General features: G+C 45.4%; 1 protein-coding gene across 2 annotated transcripts; it reads left to right on the plus strand.

Moving 5' to 3' along the window:
* The first annotated feature begins 7,232 nt into the window (after nucleotides 1-7,232).
* LOC141104691 (uncharacterized) lies at nucleotides 7,233-17,708 on the plus strand. 2 transcript variants are annotated; one of them, XM_073594362.1, is made up of 11 exons: nucleotides 7,233-7,415; nucleotides 8,290-8,409; nucleotides 9,855-10,019; nucleotides 10,106-10,300; nucleotides 10,412-10,603; nucleotides 10,690-10,813; nucleotides 10,930-11,027; nucleotides 11,126-11,267; nucleotides 11,464-11,561; nucleotides 11,683-11,806; nucleotides 13,324-17,708. In XM_073594362.1, exons 2-11 carry the CDS (start codon nucleotides 8,332-8,334, stop codon nucleotides 14,250-14,252), a joined length of 2,145 nt encoding a protein of 714 aa, XP_073450463.1. In that variant the 5' UTR covers nucleotides 7,233-7,415; nucleotides 8,290-8,331; the 3' UTR covers nucleotides 14,253-17,708. The 2 variants fall into 2 exon arrangements, with proteins under 2 accessions (XP_073450463.1, XP_073450462.1); XM_073594361.1 differs by having other exon boundaries at nucleotides 7,234-7,415; nucleotides 8,196-8,409.
* The last annotated feature ends 6,091 nt before the right edge of the window (nucleotides 17,709-23,799 follow it).

Genomic DNA, 23,799 nt, shown 5'->3' on the forward strand with positions numbered 1-23,799 from the left:
TGTCTGTGTGTGACATCACTTCCTGCCATGACATCAGCACCCAGTGGAGAATCTAAGAACTGCTTCTACACTAATGCCCCGTACACGCGATCGCACATTCCGACGGATGTTGGCTCAAACTTGTCTTGCATATACACGGTCGCACAAAGTTGGTCGGAAATTCAGAACGTCAAGAACGCCCGTGGTGACGTACGACGTGCCGAGAAAAACGAAGTTCAATAGCCAGTGCGGCTCTTCTGCTTGATTCCGAGCATGCGTGGGACTTTGTGCGTCGGAATTGTCTACACATGATTGGAATTTACGACAACGGATTTCGTTGTCGGAAAATTTGAGAACCAGCTCTCAAATTTGGTGCGACGAAAATGTCCGATGGAGCCTACACACGGTCGGAATTTCCAACAACAAGCTCCCATCGAACATTTCCCGTCGGAAAATCCGATCGTGTGTACGGGGCATTAGGCACAGTTGCACACTAATGCCCCATAGACACGATCTGACATTCCGACAACAAAATCCATGTTTTTTTTTCCAACGGATGTTGGCTCAAACTTGTCTTGCATACACACGGTCGCACAAATGTTGGTCGGAAATTCCGAACGTCAAGAACGCGGTGACGTACAACACATACGAGGAGCCAAGAAAAACGAAGTTCAATAGCCAGTGCTGCTCTACTGCTTGATTCCGAGCATGCGTGGAGCTTTGTGCGTCGGAATTGCGTACACACGATCGGAATCTCCGACAACGGATTTCGTTGTCGGAAAATTTGAGAACCAGATCTCAAATTTTGTGTGGAGGAAACTCTGATGGAAAATGTCCGATGGAGCCTACACACGGTCGGAATTTCCGACAACAAGCTCCCATCGAACATTTAACGTCATTTTCTCGGCTCGTCGTAGTGTTGTACGTCTCCGCGTTCTTGGCGGTTGTAATTTCAGCGATCTTTTGCATGACCGTGTGTATGCAAGGCAAACTTGAGCGGAATCCCATCGGAAAAAGCCGTCATGTCTTTTTCCGACGAGAAAAACGATCGTGTGTACGCGGCATAAGGCTTCATGTACACGGGACGTTTTTACAACCTCTCCTGAACGATTTACCTTGAGAGACAGTAACTGACATTTAAAATGTCCATTTTGCCGCATTTAAACAGGCAAAAATGAAAAACGCCTGTAAACGAAACGCGGCTAAACGCGAGTTACCGCAATTATCCACGTTTAGCGCTTGAAATGCCTGTATTCTCAGCTTCTGAATGCATTTTTTTTGCGTTCCAACTGCCTAGAAACGACTGTAAACGACCCTGTGTACATGGACAGTAATGTTTCTACTATACTGGAGGTGATTGTAGCCGTATTTTAGTGCACTTGCAGCAAAAAACAATTGAGTATTGTCCGCGATCCTTTTTTTTTTTTTGCACTGACATCCAAGTTTTCCTTAAAGTGGAGTTCCACCCACTTTTACAACTCTTCAGCATCCCTCACTAAACTGTGCACTGTAAAGGAATTGGATATTTTTAAATTTTTTTTCTCAGCACCTACTGTATATCTGCTGTATTCATTTTTCACTTCCTCCTCCCTGGCCGCGGCCCATCGCATCATTTCCTGTTTGCAATGCCTACTGGGAAGGGGCGGCAACTTCCTCTTAAACTGCTGTTGCTATGGAAACCTGACCTGAAACCTATTACACTGCTTGTGCTGCACTGAGCATGTGCGAGATCTGCAAGGATTAGATCCAGGGCAATTTTTTATTTTTGCAGTAAACACTATAGGATTATAAAAGACCAGTGGGTGTGGCCAAATCGCTCTTGCTGACATCATCACCCCACCCTTCAGCGATGCCAAACCTGCCCCCAAACAGCCGCCCGCATCGGCAACAGATTTGTGTATGACTATCTCGGTTACTTGGGGAGCCACAGCCTGGTCTGAATAAGGTGGATTGAAACCCGGACACATGATTCAAAACCCGAACTGTGAATCCTGGACAGGTGGCAAGTCAGCCAATATGGAACTACAAGTCCCATTAGCTCAAAGCAGTATAGGCAAGGAACTACAAATTCCAGCAGCTAGCACCATGCAGTCAATATGGAGCTACACAGGGCTGGTGCAAAGGTTTTTGATACCCTAGACGAAACCTCATTTTGCCGGCACCCACCCTTGGCTCTACCCCTGACTCCACCCCATTTTCCCTGCCCATGTAAACCCCACCTTTTTAATGAAGCGTCCATCAAATGCAGCCTCACCAGCGCCCATCAAATGCAGCCTCACCAGCGCCCATCAAATTCAGCCTCACCAGTGCCGATCAAATGCAGCCTACCAGCGCCCATCAATGCAGCCTACCAGCACCCATCAATGCAGCCTACCAGTGCCCATCAATGCAGTCTCACCAGTGCCCATCAATGCAGCCTCACCAGCACCCATCAAATGCAGCCTACCACCGCCCATCAAATGCAGCCTACCAGTGCCCATCAATGAATGTTTGCTTGCTTCCATTCATTCGGAAGTCAGGACACAGACACAGTCCTCTGCCACCGCTGCTCCTCTGACACTATGTGTGAACGGTGTGCAGCTGCCTACTGTTGCTGAGACTTAGTTGCTTGCTATAGAGAGAAAGGAGTAGGAAAACCAGTGGCCAGGCGCCCTAGGCAGCAGGGCACCCTAGGCAGCTGCCTAGTTTGCCTAGTGGTAGCACCAGCCCTGGAGCTACACGTTCCAGCATTTGCTCACTACTGTTTAAATCTCCTTCTAGTAAGATCCTGTGACCATAAGTATCTCCATATCTATCACTGGAGTACACTCTGAACACAGGATTGTTCAACAGTCAAATAGATTCCAACTGTCCCGTATTTGCTGGGACAGTCTCGTATCAATGTGCTCTGTCCCGATGATGTTGTGTCCCAGGCTATGTCACATCAAGGTCCACAAGGAAGACTGCTGTTCCCCTATTCATCTGAAGTCGGTGTTGCCAAGGATGCCACGCTATACTCACCGGGCTCTGGAGAGAGAGGGAATGGGTCTGTTTCTAACCACTGCAGACGCTACCCATGGCCATCATGATTAGCAAAAGTGAGGGAACATCCAACCTTCTAAGGAAGGTATTGAGACATGGAGCCAGGGGCTGACTGGCAACTTTTGGCCCGGGGGGGCAAGTAGAACCCATAGCCCTATGATGCAGCGACTCGGTCCCCCTCCCACTTTCCCTCTTCCTCCTCCTGACCCCCATCCCAGGCTGAAGCTCCGCTCCATGTACTCTCTGTTCACCGGGCGGGTTGGGCTTGACCGATTCGGGTTTCCCAAACTGGGTGGCAAAGGCTGCAGAGGGGGGCTGTGGCGGCTTGGTCAGGGCTGGCTGGGAGACAGGAGCCTCCCATGGGGCACAGAGTAGGCCTCTGATCGACCTGCATTCTGTTCTTGTCTCGCACTTGGTAGGACACCAGCTGGGACTTTTCACTCCTCCACCAGAAAGCCTTTAGGCCCATTGCGGCAGAATCTACATGTGAACAGGACTGTAAGCTTACTATTTTGTTTAGTAGCAGGAGCTTTGGCTGGCATTTAGAGTGCTTTAAAATAGAATGTCCAATGTCACATTTGAAGTAAGTGTAAATGAGGACTTCAGATATCGTCGCCCACCTCTGTGAGTGGACATTGTTTTGTTTGTTACCTGGCGGTAGGTTACAAATTCTTGCTGCTCAAATCCTGAAGACTGAGCAGGTAGTTTTGGTTAAAGTTTTAAAATTTGGTATTGCTATGTTTGTCCAAGGTCTCATTCACACAGCTGCTTCAGGCCTCACACCATCAGGAATGTACATCTCAGGTGGGTTCCATAAGTATATATGATCAGGCATTCAGCATTTACAAATCAAAAACAAGCAGATAATGCCACCATGGCTGTTCACATGTCAACTGATATCAGAGGTGATACATAATGATTATGGCGCCGCTCAAGCCTGGGGGAGCCGCTTCCCATCCATTGGAAGACAGGGTGCCGGCATGTCCATGTGCTGCTCCAGATGGCTAACTTGTATGAATGGAAGGATCGCAGCTCCCCCAATCAGCCCACGGCTTCAGCCTACATGCCTCCACCAAAAGACCACCCGCTGATGCATTTCATTCTGCTCACGCCCCCTGACTAAGCCCCTATAGGTGGGGTGAAATGCTTCAGCTGGCCTGGTTTTGGCGTAGACATGCAGGCTGAGGCCACCTCTTATTTTTTGTCTACACGGGCTGATCAGGAGAGCGGCAATCCTTCAATTCATTCAGATATCAGAGGTGTTCAATGTGATTAGGGACATGTAACCGCCTCTTCCAGCAGGTTCATCTAAGCATCAGGACCTGCAAACACTATCCAGAAAGTTTCACTCATGGGAAGAGTCAGAGACCCACAATCTAACTTCTCAACAGAATTTACCAAAGCCATCGGCCCCAAGGGTGAGATCAATTCCTCCAGAACAGTCTCTACAGTACATACATTGATTTTTGTGGTTCCCCCATACACACACAAAGATATACTGTCGCTTCTACTTCACGACGGGACTGGCAGAGAGGGTTGGAAAACACTGAATGGAAGCCAGTGGAGGGATTGGCAGAGAGGGGTGAAGGACACTGTATGGATGCCAGTGGAGGGATTGGCAGAGAGGTGTGGAGAACACTGAATGGAAGCCAATACAGGGAAAGGCAGAGAGAGGTGGAGGACACTGAATAAATGCCAGTGGAGGGATTGGCAGAGAGGGGTGGAGAACACGAAGCCGAGGCCTGTGGAGGAATTGACAGAGAGGGGTGGAGGATACTGAATTGAAGCCAGTGGAAGGATTGGCAGAGAGGCGTGGAGGACACTGAGCGGAGACCAGTGGAGGGATTGGCAGAGAAGGGTGGAGAACACCAAGCAGGGGCCAGTGGAGGGATTGGCAGAGAGGGGTGGAGGACACTGAATGGAAGCCAGTGGAGGGATTGGCAGAGAGGCGTGGAGGAAACTGAGCGGAGACCAGTGGAAGGATTGGCAGAAAAAGGTGGTGGACACTGAGCGAAGGCCAGTGGAGGGAATTGGCAAGGAGGGGTGGAGGACACTGAGCGGAGGCCAGTGGAGGGACTGGCAGAGAGGGGTGGAGGACACTGAGTGGAGGGATTGGCAGGGAGGGGTGGAGGACAATGAGCGGAGCCAGTGGAGGGATTGGCAGAGAGGGGCGGGGCGCCGTGTTCTAATGCCGGGTACACACAGTCGGACTTTCCGACGGGAAATGTTGGATGTGAGCTTGTTGTCGGAAAGTCCGACCGTGTGTATGCTCCATCGAACATTTGCTGTCGGACTTTCCACCAACAAATGTTTCTTAGCAGGTTCTAGAGAAAATTGAGTACTGTTCGTGATACTTTTTTTTATTAATAATTTTCTCTATCACAATTGCACTAATACTCCCAGAATCCTCGTCACCTCTCCGGTCAGGTCTGTGTTTTCTTAATAGAGATAAGAGTGATGTCATGTGACCTCCCAGAATCCTCCTCACCTCCTCAAGTATTAGCAGGTTCTCAAATTTTCCAACAAAACTTTGTTGTCGGAAAGTCCGATCGTGTGCACACAAGTCCGTCGCACAAAAGTTCACGCATGCTCGGAACCAGGCAGAAGGAGCCGCACTGGCTATTGAACTTCCATTTTCTGGACTCGTCGTACGTCACGGCGTTCTCACGTTCGTGATTGTTGACCAACATTTGTGTGACCTTGTGTATGTGTAGCGCACTACTCCCTTGGGAGCTGCTAGTTAGTTCATTACAGGACATGCTGGTTTAACCCCCCGCTTCTTCCACCCCGCTGTAGTAATCACAGACACAGTTGAACAGTTCAAACAATAACTCTTATTCCTGATTCGGCAGTAGTGTTACTTGAATGATGCAAATGGATATAAGTTGCCTATTGTCTAAGCTGCTCGAGTAGTTAGAATCTTCCCTTAATGAACTGGCTTATGCCCCTCTGAAAAGCATGCGGTACTACTGAAATGCTGGGTGTCCCAGGCCTCACCTCCGGTCATTTCTTCCCTTGCCAGCTCAAGGAAGTCCAGGAAACCCCCCCGGTCTACTCAGGTCGATTTGCAGCCACTTCTTTGATTCTTGGTTGATTAAACCTTCCAGCTATGGAGTCTCTGAACCTCCATGCCTTCCGGCAAAGCTCCGTGGCTTTCCAGCTCTGGGTCTCTGAACCCCAGGCCTTCCAGCCCTGATCCCTAACGTCACATCTTGCTGCCTTTCCACTCCTACCCCACCACCCCGGGAACATGTGACCCCCCAGTGTATATGTATGAACCCGCCCCTGCCCAAACAAATTAACCATTGGCCCAGGGCCATACACACTGCCTGTCCTTCAAGCCCTGACCAGTATCCTTTCCAGAACATTACTCTGGAGAAGCAAAGCAGGGTTTTCCAGGGTGATGATGAACAGGTGGTCACACCCCCCTCTAACCTACAACTCCACCCTAACCGAAATCAAACCTCCAGACCTGTACAAACAGTAATGCCGCGTACACACGGTCGGACTTTTCGTCTACAAAAGTACGACGGACGCCGACGGACTAAAGCTGGCTGACAATCCGATCGTGTGTGGGCTTCCCCGGACTTTCAGCGGACTTTTCCAGCCTCAAATCTGATGGACTTTAGATTTGAATCATGCTTTAAATCTTTACGCCGTAACTACGCCGGACCCAGAAATCCGCTCGTCTGTGTGCTAGTCCGACGGGCGAAAAGCCCACGCTAGGGCAGCTATTGGCTACTGGCTATCAACTTCCTTATTTTTGTCCGGTGTACGTCATCACGTACGAATCTGTTGGACTTTTGTGTGAACGTATGTAGGCAAGTCCGCTCGTAAGAAAGTCTGCCGCAAGTCCGCCAAAAGTAGAGTTGCCACCTCATCCCTTTAAACCCGAACATCTTTGAATTACACGGGTTCTGAGGCTAATTAAATGCAGATAAGGCACCAAGTGAGTTTAATTATCACCTTAATCAGCCACAGAACCTGTGTAATTCACATGTGTTCGGGTTTAAAGGGATGAGGTGGCAACCATAGCCAAAAGTCCGCCAAAAGTCTGTCGAAAGTCTGTCGGACTTTTGTAGATGAAAAGTCCGACCGTGTGTACGCGGCATAAGGCACTGGTAATTTAACCTGTCTTTTAACCTAACAGCACCCACCTAAAGGTGGTGGGCGCTACATATGCAAGACAAGTTTGAGCCAGCAACCTTCAAAACAAAAATCCACGGTTTTGTTGGCGGAAAATCCGATCGTGTGTACGGGGCATTATTCTCCACACGAAAGAGCGCACGCACAGACAGGAAGTGATGTTAGGCGAAGGCAGGAAGTGATGTCAGGCACAGACAGGAAGTTCCGGGTGAAGGGGTGAGTCAGGAGGAAGTAGAGAGGAGACATTGCTGGAACTGGCAGTAGAGGAGGTAATACATTTTTTAATATATACATCGATGATGAATGATTGTGCTGGGATTGGGACTATGTAAAGGGGAAATCAGTCAATGCTGATGAGTAGATAAAAGTGTTTATACAGAAAACACATAAAATGGGATTACCTTATAGAAATATTGGGGAGAGGTGAGCTACTTCCAGGCACAGGAGGGTTTGGAATTCTGCATGAAATCCCATTACTCCTCCGACATATCTCGTAATGAAGTCCACTCCGATCCTCTCTGATGTCAAGTGCCGTACGTGCGTAAAAACCAAGAGCCTATGCCATAATCAAGGCCGAAATTCACCGGTGGAGATGTGCACGAGGGAAAAATTATTTTTGTTTCGGTTTCATTTGTTAAGTAAATCATTTTGTTTTGCCATAATCGTTCTGTTATAATGATTCGTTTTCGGAACGATTGATTATTTTCGGAGAGAGTATGTATTCGTTTTTTCGGAAGTTCTGTTACTGCTTTGTTATCTCAGAAGATGGTCTATATTCATTATGGTATTAAGTTGAAATCCGTTTCCCCAGGTCGTTGTCTTTGAATTCAGATATTCTTCACTCTCCTGCTTGGAGTGAAAAAAAAAAGGTTGAAATACTTTAACAATTTTATTTTAAACGTAAACTTCACTCAGCAAATTTACTTTATATTTGTTCCTCTGCAATAATAGCCAATGTTTTCTTATGGTTTTTATGTTTTGTTTTTTTTTGTTTTTTTGTTGTTTTTTTTTTTTGGGTCTGGTAATTCAGTTTTTTTTTTTCCCCCCAGCGTTTTGAGGAATCAGAGCTATGGAGGAGATTTCTGCAGACGGGATTCATACCAGTCTACTCTAGATAAATCTCAGTTTATTATCTGTCTACAGAGGGGAAAGTCCTGCATAAATCACAAAGCCACATCTACAAGGATGGATGAGGACCAAAGTCACATGACCAAGAGGCTATTAGACCTCACCCTGGAGATCATCTACCTGCTGACCGGAGAGGTGAGGAGGATTCTGGGAGGTCACATGACATCACTCTTATCACTATTAATAAAACACAGACCTGACCGGAGAGGTGAGGAGGATTCTGGGAGGTCACATGACATCACTCTTATCTCTATTAATAAAACACAGACCTGACCGGAGAGGTGAGGAGGATTCTGGGAGGTCACATGACATCACTCTTATCTCTATTAATAAAACACAGACCTGACCGAGGAGGTGAGGAGGATTCTGGGAGGTCACATGACATCACTCTTATCTCTATTAATAAAACACAGACCTGACCGGAGAGGTGAGGAGGATTCTGGGAGGTCACATGACATCACTCTTATCTCTATTAATAAAACATAGACCTGACCGGAGAGGTGAGGAGGATTCTGGGAGGTCACATGACATCACTCTTATCTCTATTAATAAAACACAGACCTGACCGGAGAGGTGAGGAGGATTCTGGGAGGTCACATGACATCACTCTTATCTCTATTAATAAAACACAGACCTGACCGGAGAGGTGAGGAGGATTCTGGGAGGTCACATGACATCACTCTTATCTCTATTAATAAAACACAGACCTGACCGAGGAGGTGAGGAGGATTCTGGGAGGTCACATGACATCACTCTTATCTCTATTAATAAAACACAGACCTGACCGGAGAGGTGAGGAGGATTCTGGGAGGTCACATGACATCACTCTTATCTCTATTAATAAAACACAGACCTGACCGAGGAGGTGAGGAGGATTCTGGGAGGTCACATGACATCACTCTTATCTCTATTAATAAAACACAGACCTGACCGGAGAGGTGAGGAGGATTCTGGGAGGTCACATGACATCACTCTTATCTCTATTAATAAAACACAGACCTGACCGGAGAGGTGAGGAGGATTCTGGGAGGTCACATGACATCACTCTTATCTCTAATAATAAAACACAGACCTGACCGGAGAGGTGAGGAGGATTCTGGGAGGTCACATGACATCACTCTTATCTCTATTAATAAAACACAGACCTGACCGGAGAGGTGAGGAGGATTCTGGGAGGTCACATGACATCACTCTTATCTCTATTAATAAAACACAGACCTGACAGGAGAGGTGAGGAGGATTCTGGGAGGTCACATGACATCACTCTTATCTCTATTAATAAAACACAGACCTGACCGGAGAGGTGAGGAGGATTCTGGGAGGTCACATGACATCACTCTTATCTCTATTAATAAAACACAGACCTGACCGGAGAGGTGAGGAGGATTCTGGGAGGTCACATGACATCACTCTTATCTCTATTAATAAAACACAGACCTGACCGGAGAGGTGAGGAGGATTCTGGGAGGTCACATGACATCACTCTTCTCTCTATTAATAAAACACAGACCTGACCGGAGAGGTGAGGAGGATTCTGGGAGTATACATAGTCATTATATATGCTTTCATTTTGCACTCAGAACTATGACGTAGTGAATAAAACCTCTGGTGAGCAGTCAACAACTAGCATCTATGCCCATGAGTTATCTCCCGACACAGTGTCTCAACCCAACTTCTCAGAAAGACACAATAGGCAGAAGATTCTAGAAGTCACCAAGAAGATGGTGGAGCTGCTGACAGGAGAGGTGAGCGGTGCCGGGAATTCTGGGACATTATCCAGTAACAGACAAGGGATGTGTCTGGATGGTGACTGTATCATTGTGTGTGTCAGGTTCCTATAAGGTGTCAGGATGTCACTGTCTATTTCTCCATGGAGGAGTGGGAGTATTTAGAAGGACACAAAGATCTCTACAAGGACGTCATGATGGACAATCGTCAGATTTTATGTTGTCTGAAAAGGGAATTTCAATTGAATGAGAAAATATTGAAGTTGTCTTTGGAGGTCATCTGCCTTCTAATCAGAGAGGTGAGGAGGATTCTGGGACTGTCAAATGTCATTACCCTTATCTCTTTTATAGATAGACCTAATCATAAAGGTGAGGAATTGTGGGTTTGTAATATTTGTTGAATCACATAGGACTGTGCGGTAGTGATGAAGAAGTCTATTAGACATAAGGCAACAACTGGATCTTCAGATCTGTCCACACAGCTAAGCAAAAGCCAGAGCCCCATTATCATTCTATCACAATGCCATCTGAAACCTGAAATACTAAATATCCAGAAGCTTCTAGAAGTCACCAAGAAGATGATGGAGCTGCTGACAGGAGAGGTGAGCGGTACTGGGAATTCTGGGACATTATCCAGTAACAGACAAGGGATGTGTCTGGATGGTGACTGTATCATTGTGTGTGTCAGGTTCCTATAAGGTGTCAGGATGTCACTGTCTATTTCTCCATGGAGGAGTGGGAGTATTTAGAAGGACACAAGGATCTCTACAAGGACTTCATGATGGACAATCAGCCGCCCCTCACATCACCGGGTAAGAGGAGACTTTATTGTAAAGGAGAGAGCAGTACGGAGGGTCCACCTAGATCCCCCATCATCTGATAAACACATAGAAACAATGTATTCAGTCAGTGTGTGTGTTTCCTACAGATGGATCCAGTAATGGGAACCCACCAGAGAGATGTCACCGTCATCTCTATTCCCGGGATTCCACACAGGAAGATGAGACCATCCCTCACCATCATCAGGTCGGTGGATTTGAGGGTCTGAAATGCCAAAGTGACTCTAGACTTTGAGATTGTATGTTTTCAGGTATTTGAAGGTATTATTTTTTTTGTTTGTTTAGCATGACAAACAAATGGATATAAAAGTTGAGGTTAAAGAGGAAGAAGAAGAGACATATGTGATGGATTATCAGCAGTCTATGACAGAAGTTGGGATGATGGGGACAACTAAACAGGAGAAACCTCCTCTACTTATCAGCAAGGGTGAGTGATGAACAAGACATTCAGAAACTGTTCAGGTATAAAGATTGATGATCTGTAGACCATCACATCATCAGATGAAAACATTTCTAGAACTTATTGTAAAGGAGAGAGCAGTACGGAGGGTCCACCTAGATCCCCCATCATCTGATAAACACATAGAAACAATGTATTCAGTCAGTGTGTGTGTTTCCTACAGATGGATCCAGTAATGGGAACCCACCAGAGAGATGTCCCCGTCCTCTATATTCCCAGGGTGCCACACAGGAAGATCACATCATCCCTCAACATCATCAGGTAGGTGGGGCTGAGAGTCTAGAACTCAAGAATGACTTCAAACTTAATGAGATTGTATCCTTGTGCGTGTTCTTCGGTTATCAACACTCATTTAGAGATGTTATCATCTTGTTTGTTATAGAGTGAAGAATTGATTTATATGAAGGTTGAGGTTAAAGAGGACGAAGAGGAGACATCTGTGAGAGATGATCAGCCATCTACAGTGACCACTGGAGAGAGGCAATCTTCTCGAGATACCCGCACAGGTAGGTAACACAAGTGTCTTTCACATTTTCGATATGCTATCCTGAAAGTATACAGGGTGACGAAAGATGACGGAGAATCCACAGACCTTCTGTTCATTTGGTAGGAGATTGGATAATAAATGGAGGGCCAGAAAAGTATAGCTGGCAATTTCATATGCAAAAGTCCCCTTACTATGATTGGCAGCTGATTTTCTCTTACATTTCTTTCGAATTTTACTCATAGCCAGGGCTAGGACAAGGGGTGGGCAGGAGAGGCAGCTGCCCTGAGCACAGTGGAGCAAAGGAGGCAGAGAATAGACACAGAGCAGTAAATCAACTCTAAGGCATGCATATATATAATTATATTTTCGAAGAGTTAATTGGAGGACACGATAGACATCAGAGTACAGGCCTAGGCTCAAGGAGCATGGACCCTAACCAAAAGCAGGAGGACCCTTTCCCTTGAAGTCTATGCTCCTCTGCCCAGAAGTAAGAGCTCAACTTTAGGTTAGTGTCATAGGAAGAAGAATGTCTAATTCATTTTCCTAGCTTGTTGTGAAGGTTGACCATTTTGACAGAAGATCGAAAAATTTCCTGGACTTGGAGTTATTCTATCTAGATACTGGCAAGATCAAACTAGGCTAGTTTTCAGATTCCCTGCCAGAGTAACACCAGGTAGCTGCTTTCGTTCATCATTTTTGAATTCCATTTCCTGGAGAATAAATCTAAAAAGTCTCAGAGGAGGAGATACTGTACACCATATGAAAGGCCCATCTCCATTCCTCAATATAATGTCATGTTCCCAACCAATGAGGTGGAGATACTGTACACCATATGAAAGGTCCATCTCCATTCCTCAATATAATGTCATGTTCCCAACAAATGAGGAGGAGAAACTGTACACCATATGAAAGGTCCATCTCCATTCCTCAATATAATGTCATGTTCTCAACAAATGAGGAGGAGATACTGTACACCATATGAAAGGTCCATCTCCATTCCTCAATATAACGTCATGTTCCCAACAAATGAGGAGATATTGTACACCATATGAAAGGTCCATCTCCATTCCTCAATATAACGTCATGTTCCCAACAAATGAGGAGGAGATACTGTACACCATATGAAAGGTCCACCTCCATTCCTCAATATAATGTCATGTTCCCAATAAATGAGGAGGAGATATTGTACATCATATGAAAGGTCCATCTCCATTCCTCAATATAACGTCATGTTCCCAACAAATGAGGAGGAGATACTGTACACCATATGAAAGGTCCATCTCCATTCCTCAATATAACGTCATGTTCCCAACAAATGAGGAGGAGATACTGTACACCATATGAAAGGTCCATCTCCATTCCTCAATATAACGTCATGTTCCCAACAAATGAGGAGGAGATACTGTACACCATATGAAAGGTCCATCTCTATTCCTCAATATAACGTCATGTTCCCAACAAATGACCTTCACATGTAACATTTGACTGTGAAAGAGGAAAAAGTCATTTACATTTAATATAATTAATTTCTAACAGATGGATGCCATGTCTGGAACACCTCAGATGGACATCTTACCTTGTCTACTGATTATAACGCAGGAGATCGAGGCGGAAAAAAAGGAAGCGGTTATCGTTCCAAACTCCTCAATGGTGAGAAGCCCTTTTGCTGCCCGCAATGTGGAAAATGCTTTGTTTGGAGAGGAGACCTTCTTCGGCACCAGAGAAGTCACACGGGCGAGCGCCCTTTTTCCTGTTCAGAGTGCGGGAAGTGCTTCACCCAGAAAGCTAATCTCATAGTGCACGAACGATTTCACACTGGAGTGAGGCCCTATTCCTGCTCGGAGTGCGGGAAATGTTTTACTCGGAAAGGAGACCTTCTTAGACACCAGAGAACTCACACAGGCGAGCGTCCTTTTTCCTGTCTGGATTGTGGGAAAAGTTTCACGCAGAAAGCCAGTCTCATTCTGCACGAGCGACTTCACACCGGAGTGCGGCCATATTCCTGTTCGGAGTGCGGGAAAAGTTTCACCCAGAAAGGAGACCTTCTTACACACCAGAGCAGCCACATGGTGGAGCGTCCCTTTTCGTGTGCGGAATGTGAGAAAACGTTCAAAAAGAAATCTGAACTTGTTCTGCACCAGAGAGTCCACACCGGGGAGACTTTTGCATGCTCGGTGTGTGGGAAATCGTTCACAAAGAAATACAAGCTCGTTACGCATCAGAGAGTCCACACTGGAGAAAAACCCTTTCCTTGTTCCGAGTGCGGGAAATGTTTTTCCATTAAAGGGAACCTTAGTAAGCATATGAAGTGCCACACCAGCGAGAAGCCGTTTTCCTGCTCCACGTGCGGGAAATGTTTCACCTTTAAAAACAGTTTTATCAGGCATCAGAAGGTCCATTCTGGGGAGAATGCGGGCCCCAAAAGTGCGGGAAACGATGTCGATCAAAAGTCAACACTCCCCTGAGAGTTCCAGAGAAGAACCTTTTTTTAGGTTGGGTGTGTGGATGTTGCTCTATGGTGTAGAGAAGCTCTTGTCCATCGCCAAGGAATCCACGCTGGAGAAGTTGCATTTTCCTTCTTGGAGTGCAGGAGAGTTGTTTGGCAAATGTTTTTGACTTTGTACAGAGGCATAACTAGAACCTTCAGGGCCCCGGTGCAAGAAACCAAGGGGGCCCTTTCCAGTGCTCCCAGGGCCCTTCCCTCCGAGGCTTTCCACTGAACCATGAAAGGCCCCTCTGACTGCCAAGGGGGCCCTTTCCATTGGTCCCAGGGCCCTTCCCTCTGAGGCTTTCCACTGATCCCAGGGCCCTTTTATAATCCCCGGTTCACAGTGCGGCGACTTATCATGCGACTTGCGACACAAAAAGCTGCGACCCCGGTAGTTTCACCACTGACTTTCTAAGTCTTAGGTTATTTTAGACCAGGGTTCTCCAAACTACGGCCCTCCAGCTGTTGCTGAGCTACACGTTCCACGAGGCATCCACTGAGTATTACCAGGGAGGCGGACTTTTTAGGCTAAGAAACAGTGGAGAAGATATAGCAGTATAAAAAATATAAATTTATTAAAAAATACAAATATCTAAAAAACAATGACAATTGTAACATATAGCATCTATGATTATTGTGCAGTGAGCCCTTGTATGTCTACGCGTTTCACCGTTAGGCTTCCTCAGGACACGGCCAAGGTTCACAGATGAGACAGAGAAGGGAATATGTCTCTCTATCTTAAATTGGAATGCAAAATCATGCAAGTCACGGTAGCATGAGAAAGTTCAATCAGCAGTAAGAAAGTATATTAGATATAGCTAAATATCTCAGCAGGGGCATGTAAACAATATTCCTAATTAAGGGAGCAGCCATTAGAGGGAGGAGGGCCAACACCGGATGCACCACTTAGATCCTGGATTTAGTATCAGCAATGCTGAAGGCTCAATACAATCCCATCGCTGCATATTCAGGATACAAATAATCCAGCGTGCCCCTGGGAGACAGCAATACTCTGCACTTCTCCACTGTTTCTTAGCCTAAAAAGTCCGCCTCCCTAGTAATACTCAGTACTACCTTATTTTGTATCCTCAATGATTTATGGACGTGGCTCATTTTTGGTGCGCTTTCCTCTCTTTTTTTTTTGCATTGTAAAACTCTTGACATTCACAGACATGACTAGGCATGATGGGAATTGTAGTTCCCGAACAACTGGAGGGCCATAGTTTGGGGACCCCTGTTTTAGACCATCCTTTCTCAACCAGGGATTTGTGAAACCCTACAACCCTAGGGTTCCTACAGAGGTTACCAAGGGTTCCTTGAGAAATGGTTAATTGACTTTCTCTTTGAGGGTCCATAATAATGGTAGCCGGCAACTCGGGGGCTTCTTAGTATAAATTCTTTATTGGTTCCTTGAATGCTGATACAGAATCCACAGTACTAACGTGTTTCGGCTTATGCTATGAGGAAGGCTTTGTAAGCCGAAATGCATTCGCACTTTGGATTCTGTATCAGCATTCATGTAACCAATAAAGAATTTATACTAAGAAGCCCCAAGTTGCCGGCTACCATTATTATGGATTTACACTGTGAAGGGTGCACATCTTAGTCAGACCACCGGTCTCCTGTCTCCACAATTCTAACACAGCAGTTGAGCTTGGTTAAGGTTTGTTTTTCTCTTTGAGGGTGCCTGGATAGTCCAACTGGGAGAGTCATTGGCATGACACCCATGGTGTTTTTAGTGATTTCTAGAGGAGACATTCTGACCACCATTGTAAAAAAATCATTTAGCTCCCCTGACCGCGAGGGTGTTCCTATAGTAGACTTCCAGCTTCCATTTAAAGCTGGTGGTCTTCATAATCTCATTTAGAATTGGAAATATGAATAGATCACATGGGGAGAAGCCACAGTCTTGCTCTGAGACGAGAAGGTATGAAAATCAGATCATCTAGATATTAGAATGTTCAAAGACCTTAGGGATCTTTTTAGTCAAGGACTGATGGAGATATTCTGGGAAGACGAGTGGTCCCACTCGAAGAATAAACTTCTTGTGACTGTAAACAGTATCATCCATAGATGAATATGATTGGTTGACATTGAGGCAGTTCCTGCAGTGTACTTTCTCGGCTCCCCGTCACCTTGGTGGTCCCAAAGGTCACCTTTGGCAGGCCCAAAGGAATTAAAAATAACATGAGAGGACTGAACCAACGTTTCCCTTGTTGTTTTGTACATGCTTTTTTTTCTTTTTCTTTTTTATGAATTATGAAGAGATCTGTTACCGGAGATGTATGCCGATATTGTTTTTTTATATTTCGATGGAGAGTAGACTGCAAGCTTCTACTTTTTGAATAAACCGGGAAATAAAACCAGAGCAACTAATCAGAAATGGTCTTTCACTTCCAATAGTATGTGGTCACCTGACCATTACACCTACTATGTGGCCAGACATATGTGGACGTCCCTCCAAATGATGGTGTTCCAGTGAAGAGTGCTGGTAATACTACGACAAACCCTGTGGTAACAGTTTGTTGAAGGCCCTTTTCTGTTCCAGTTTGACTATGTCCATGTGTACAAGGCCAGCTCCTTTAAGACATGGTTTGACCAGTTGGGTGTGGAGAAAATCTGAAGAGTCTGGATGGAGTCCTGACGTCAAACCTTACGGAACAACTTTGGGATGACCAGGAAACCAGGTCTTCTTATCCAACATCTCATCCAACATCATCCAATATCTGACCTGCGACCTGGGTAAAGAGCTTAGAGCCCCACTCAAAGCTGAAGAGTAGCCTGTTCCCTAGATCCAGAGAAAGGGTGTGACGGCATGTCAGTACACCCATCCAGAAAGTAACAAACATAAATAGAAAGGACCCGGCCCACCCGACCAGCCTGTGCAAATGTTGGCCTTAGCCTACATTTTTCTGCAAGACCACACCCCTCTGACGTGTTTCGCCCCACCCACCGAGACCCCTATGACTAAGCCCCAGTGGCGAAATGTGTGAGAGAATGGTCTGGCGAAGAAATATAGGCTCAGTAAGGCCGCTTCTTCCACCTTGCACGGGCTGGTCGGGAGAGCCGCGTTCTTTCTATTCATCGGTACCTGACCTCACAAATGGGCACAAATGCCAACAAGCACCCCCCAAAACCTTAGGGAAAGACTTCCCAGAAGAGTGAAGGCTCAAATGGCAAGAAAGCAGAAGAAGGGAAGGGTGGAGGTGCTATTCCTCACTAATGTCCAGAAAATGGAATGTCCAACAAGCTCATAGAGGAGGTGTGATGGTCAGGTGTTCTTATGGCCATATACAGTATATCTTTCATTTTGTTGCTGGGCGTATTACTTGACTCGTTGTAAATCTTTGGTTCCAGTTAATGACTCGTTGGATGTGTGCGATATTTGTATGTTGTAAGTTTACTCAATAAATATGAGCCCTTAAATCTATAATCTGAGATTGTTTCGTTTTTATCTACTTTATACAAATTCTTTTGGTGTCTGGAAATTAGATGCTTCTAATTTGAGTGTAGGAATGGGCCATACCAAGTCGTGGGTAGGAGGAGATAATGAGACATTCTCAATGATGCAAACATTTTTCATCTTCATTGAAAATAATGGTAGGAGATGGCATTGATCCATTGCCTTTTTATGGTGATACGGAAGGAGTTGACCAATTTTCAGCTGTAAACTATCACCATTATAGGTTTATTTCACCACTCTGAGTCTTCTCTACTTAGATAATTGCTAGCCACTGCCTGGTGATCATTGTTAGGGTCTTTGAGGTCTCCATTGAGGAATGGACTACACAAAGTCCTTGGTAGGAGGAGATAATGATTTCTTGGAAGATGGAAACATCTTCATTAAAAATATTGCTGAGAGCTGGTGTTGATCTATTTATTTTCTTTTTATGGAGATAAGGACAGGGTTGGCCACTTTTCAGCTGTAAACTATCACGGTTAAAGGTTTATTCCACCACGCTAAGTCTTCTCTTCTTAGATAATTGCTAGTCACTGCCTGGTTATCACTGTTAGGATCTATGAGGTCTCCATTGAGGAATGGACCATGCCAGGTCCTTGGTGTGAGGAGATGAGACCTTCCCAAATGATAAAAACATTTTCCATCTTCTTTGAAAATATTGGTGGGGACTGGTGTTGATCCATTCCCTTTTTATGGAGATGAGTAAGGGGTTGGCTACTTTTCAGCTGTAAATTACCACTGTTAGAGGTATATTTCACCACTCTGGGTCTTCTCTCCTTAGATAATTGCTAGCCATTGTTTGGTGATCACTGTTAGGGTCTACGAGGTCTCCATTGAGGAATGGACCATACCAAGTCCTTGGTAGGAGGAAATAATAAGGCCTTCTCAATCATGGAAACATTTTCTATCTGCATTGAAAATATTGGTGGAAATCTGGTGTTTATCCATTCCCTTTTTATGGAGAGGGAAGAGGCTGACCAACTGACTTATTTCACCACTCTGGGTCTTCTCTCCTTAGATAATTGCTAGCCACTATCTAGTAATCACTGTTAGGATCTATGAGGTCCTTGGTAGGAGGAGATAATGAGACCTTCTCAATCATGGAAACATTTTCCATCTTCATTGATAATATTTGTGGGAGTTGGTGTTGATCCATTCCCTTTTTATGGAGATAAAGGGGTTGGCTGTAAACTATCACGGTTAGAGGTTTATTCCACCACTCTAGGTCTTCTCTCCTTATATTTCACCACTCTGGGTCTTCTCTCCTTAGATAATTGCTAGCCATTGTTTGGTGATCACTGTTAGGGTCTATGAGGTTAACTCCATAATCTGAGATCATTTCATTTTTGTTTATGTAATACAGATTGTGTTAGATGCTTCTAATTTAAGGGGAGGAATGGGCCACACCAGGTCCTTGGTAGAAAGAGATAATAAGACCTTCCCAATGATGGAAACATTTTCCATCTTCATTGAAAATATTGGTGGGAACTGGTGTTGATCTGTTGCCTTTTTCTGGAGATAGTGAAGGGTATTTGTCTTCTAAAGTAAGGGTTTATTTCTAAAACATTTGTTGGATGAATGTTGCAACCATTCGGCCAACCTGCCCAAATTTTCTCTTGTCTTTTTCTCTAATACGATTATCGCCTATGATGGTCGGCTCCATCTAGTGTCCAGAATGCCATATTATATGGTATTTAAAAAAAATACTGCATTTGGCCGCTAGATGGGGCTGAGGAATACAACTGCTTGTGACATTCGTCCAACAAATGTTTTAGAAATAGACCCCCCTTCATGATAGGGTAGCAAATACTTCAATAGTCACTCTGGAAATGAACGATAATGGCTGTTTCCAGGCCTATGGAGTAAACTGGTGGTCACAGGAACTAGTGGTGAGGGGAAATCTTCAAATGGGGACACCTGTTCATGTGACAAATAACAAAGGGTTTTCCCTCACTTTGGAGAGATCTCCTCTTACCTGCTCGTTCCCGAGACGAAGATAATTTCTCTGATGGGACACAGACCGCAGAAAAATCCTGACAGGAGTGCTAACAATTCTCGTCTTCGACACCCCTCCAACCCAAAGCAACAAAATTTCCAGATGCATGCCGATCTATAAACATGGCCACATAGTAGGTGTGATGGTCAGGTGACCACATAATATTGGGCTTCAAAGCTTTATGTTTTATCCACATTTAGTACTTTTCCGCTTCCTGGTACAATGAGACACTGGTGATATAGCCAGGGCCCTACAGGTGCCTCCTGGGAAGGCTACGTCACCCGTGCCTTCAAGGAAGATATGGTATGCAAATTTAGAAATCTTGTGTCAGATCTTGTACAGCACATGCCCCATACAAGATCTGGAACAATGTGTCATTGTCTAATACTACGCAGTGTCAGATCTCTTCTGGCGTATACTTCTGATGTCACGCATAAACCATATCAGATCTGGCACAGTTTGGTATTGGCAAACAATAAATTGTGCCAGATCTTGTGAGGTGCAGGCATAAACATCATTGAAGGGCCAGAACAGATTGAGAACAAAGAAGCTGGCCACCTGTTTTGAAGTGTTAGGGAAAACTTAGGTCCCCCCCACTAGTGACACCTAACTGGAAATCCCACCTCCACGCCTCCAGTCCACTGCTGACCCCTCCTGCAGGTGTGAGGTTAATGTGACTATCCTGCCCCACTTAACAGGTCCCCTCTCGGATCGAAGACCACCCACAATAACCATAAGGACTCATCAATAAATACTGTATATATTTATTTTTCAGAAATGTACTCAACATGAACACACAAATACTTCATTGGTTGATCCACACATTGTCTTGTGTTCTTTTTTTTTTTCATTTGTTTATGCTTTGATATTTTAAGCGCCTCACTTTTGCTCACTTGCAAACCGACCATAGATGTGAAGGTGGCCATAGAGGTGAAGAAGTAAGCTAGACCCCAAAAACTTCTAAGATAAGAGAATGCCATAGATGTGAAGGTGGCTATAGGTGTGAACAAGTAAGCTAGACCCAAAAACATTGAAGGCAGGAGATGACCATAGATGTGAAGATGGACAATTTTTCAGGACAATCTGACCACCTGGAGGCATGGCTCTTTGACAGCCTTCTCCTGTTCGAGTATGTCCTCTCCCCAAGTCTCTTGTCTGTCTCTTCCATATCCACGCTCCCTGTAAGTGCAAGACGTTCATACTTACCATAAATTCATTCCTGGCCCCCAGGACACAGTTAATCCCTCCCACAGTCCACCTCAGGCTGTCCTAAATATAACAATGACCTTCTCCAATGATGTGTTGATAAACATTCATATTCATAATCCATGGAAATGGACCTTGTCAGGTTTCTAGAATGACCCTCATTCCCCCACTGGGCAAGGAGTTCCCCCGTGTGAGTTACAGTATCTAGTGGTCTTCAAATTTTAAACTGTCCTCAAAGCAACCTCTGTGCGCTGGTCGTGTTGGCAGCTTTGTGGGCCTTGATATGCCTAACAAGCTCTGACTTCCTTATGTAGCGTTTCCCACACTCTGAGCACGGCAAGCGCTCTGAGGTGTATGACAAGATCCGATCGACGTATAAAGCACTTGCTGTACTCTGAGCAGCAATGTGGCTTCACCCTGTGTGAATTCTTCAGTGATTGGACAAGGAAGATCTGTTGCCGTACTTCATACACTGGTACGGTTTCTCATCCGCATGGGATCTGTGATGGGCAGTAAGTTGGGCCTTTTCTACAAAGATTTTCAAGGTACAACTTATGTCCATGGATGATTGAAAGTTTTTGTCATGGTACAACTAAAGACCATGGGCATGTCAAGATACAACTTATGTCTATGGATGATCGAAAGTTTATGTCGAGTTACAACTTATGTCCTTGAGCCATCAGAAGTTCATATCAAGGTACAACTTTTGTCCATGGATAATTGAAAGTTCACGTCAAGGTACAACTTATGACCATGGACCTTCAAGAGGTCATGTCAAGGTACAACTTATGTCCATGAACCATCAGAAGTTCCTGTCAAGGTACTATTGTCATTGAAAACAAGTTCCGATTTTACTGACTAGGAAGAGACCTGGAGTTTCTCTAGGCTTCTTCCCTCTGTAGCACTTGTGGGCCACCATCACTACTTGAAATAATCGGCATCTTATAGATCACATTCCTGTGATTCTCAGATCCCGATTTGGATGAAAGTGGATGAAGAAAAGAATATTCACCCAACGTTTCATACAAACTCTATAGGGACCATGAAGGTGTGCAGGCTTATAAAGGGGACGTATAGTAGTAGGGGGTGGGAAGGGCAATATGATGGAGTTCTACACCCAGGAATGGAGAGCCCGAGGAACAAACATGCTGACCATCAACTGGGCAGCCATTGCTCCGCCTCCTGAAAAATTCCACCCACTTCTATCATGTGATCACTCAGTGTGGGCAGTGCCAGGATCCAACATGGCAACCAAGGGACTGGACAGAGAAAACACATTCTGTAGTTTCAGCCATCAGGTGGCAGCTATATTCTTGTAGCCAAATACAGACCTACGTAATACAAAGGGACTCCTCCCACCCACCGCACATTAACCCATGACTGCCTCTTCCTGATCACCGAACATTAACCCCTTACTTACCTAATTGCATTTACTGTACTTGAACTCTTTACTGCCCCCTCTCATCCATTGTACATTAACGTTTTACTGTCCCTTCTGATTCATTGTACATTAACCCTTCACTGCCCCCTCCAATCCACCCTTTTCTCCCCCCCCCCACCATTAACCGTGCATTAACCCTTTACTCCCTACCACCAGCATCCACCGTGCAGCAACCCTTTACTGCCCCCTCCCATCCACTGTATATTAACTCTTTACTGCCTCCCCCCAACCATCTGCCGTGAATTAACCATTTACACCCCCCCCCCCACATTCCATTGTACTGCCCTCTCCCATCTACCGTACACAAAACTCTTCACTACATCCTCCTATCCACTAGACTGTGCATTACCCCTTTACTGCCCCCTCCCACCCACCGTGCATTACCCCTTTACTGCCCCCTCCCACCCACCATACATTAACCCTTTACTTCCCCCTCCCATCCAACGTACATTAACACTTTATTGCCCCTCCTATCCACAGTACATTAACCTTTACTGCCCCCCTCCCATTTACTATAGATTACCACTTTACTGCCTCCTCCTATCTGCAGTACATTAACCCTTTACTGCTCCTAGTACGCAAGTCACTTTGGGCGGTGGAACCCAGCTTACCTTGGAGAGCACTGGAAGCTCCTTGTCCGGCTCCCCCCGGCCCCTCCTATGTGTAAGTTACCCTGTGTCTATTAGGGACACAGGGTGACTGAAAACCCCACTCGGGTCTGCCTAACCCAACTCACTATCCAACCATACCGGACTCAGCATTTCCTTTTACCCCTGTTGTCCCTGATTCTATATGTGTGGTTTGAGCTGAAGGAAGGAAGGGGCACTTTCACTTGGGACTGTTGTATGCTTTTACTAGATCGTTTGATGTGTGGTTGTACTGTGAGTCGGGTTAGGCAGACCGGAGGGAGAGTTTCAGTCACCCTGTGTCCCTAATAGACACAGGGTGACTTACACATGGGAGGGGCCCGGGGGAGCTCAGGTCCTATTATGTTACATGAGCTGAAAGAAAATATGTCTGTATGGACTTAGGAGAGCTTCTCTACTTTGAGAGGATGTGGGTGAAAAAGAACACAGCAAGCATTTATTCTATGGTAGCGCTCCACAGTACATAATCCAACATGTTTCAGAGGCTAAAAACCCCCTTCATCAGGGTCTACAATGTTACATGAACTGGAAGAAAATACACTATATCACCAAAAGTATTGGGACGCCTGCATTTACACGCTCATGAACTTTAATGGCACCCCAGTCTTAGTCCGTAGGGTTTAATATTAAGCCCCCCCCCCCTTTGCAGCTATAACAGCTCCTGGGAAGGCTGTCCACAAGGTTTAGAAGTGTGTCCATGGGAATGTTTGACCATTCTTCCAGAAGCACATTTGTGAGGTCAGGCACTGATGTGGATGAGAAGGCCTGGCTCGC

The sequence above is a fragment of the Aquarana catesbeiana genome, linkage group LG08 (genome assembly GCF_042186555.1).
Source record: "Aquarana catesbeiana isolate 2022-GZ linkage group LG08, ASM4218655v1, whole genome shotgun sequence".
Lineage (NCBI taxonomy): Eukaryota > Metazoa > Chordata > Amphibia > Anura > Ranidae > Aquarana > Aquarana catesbeiana.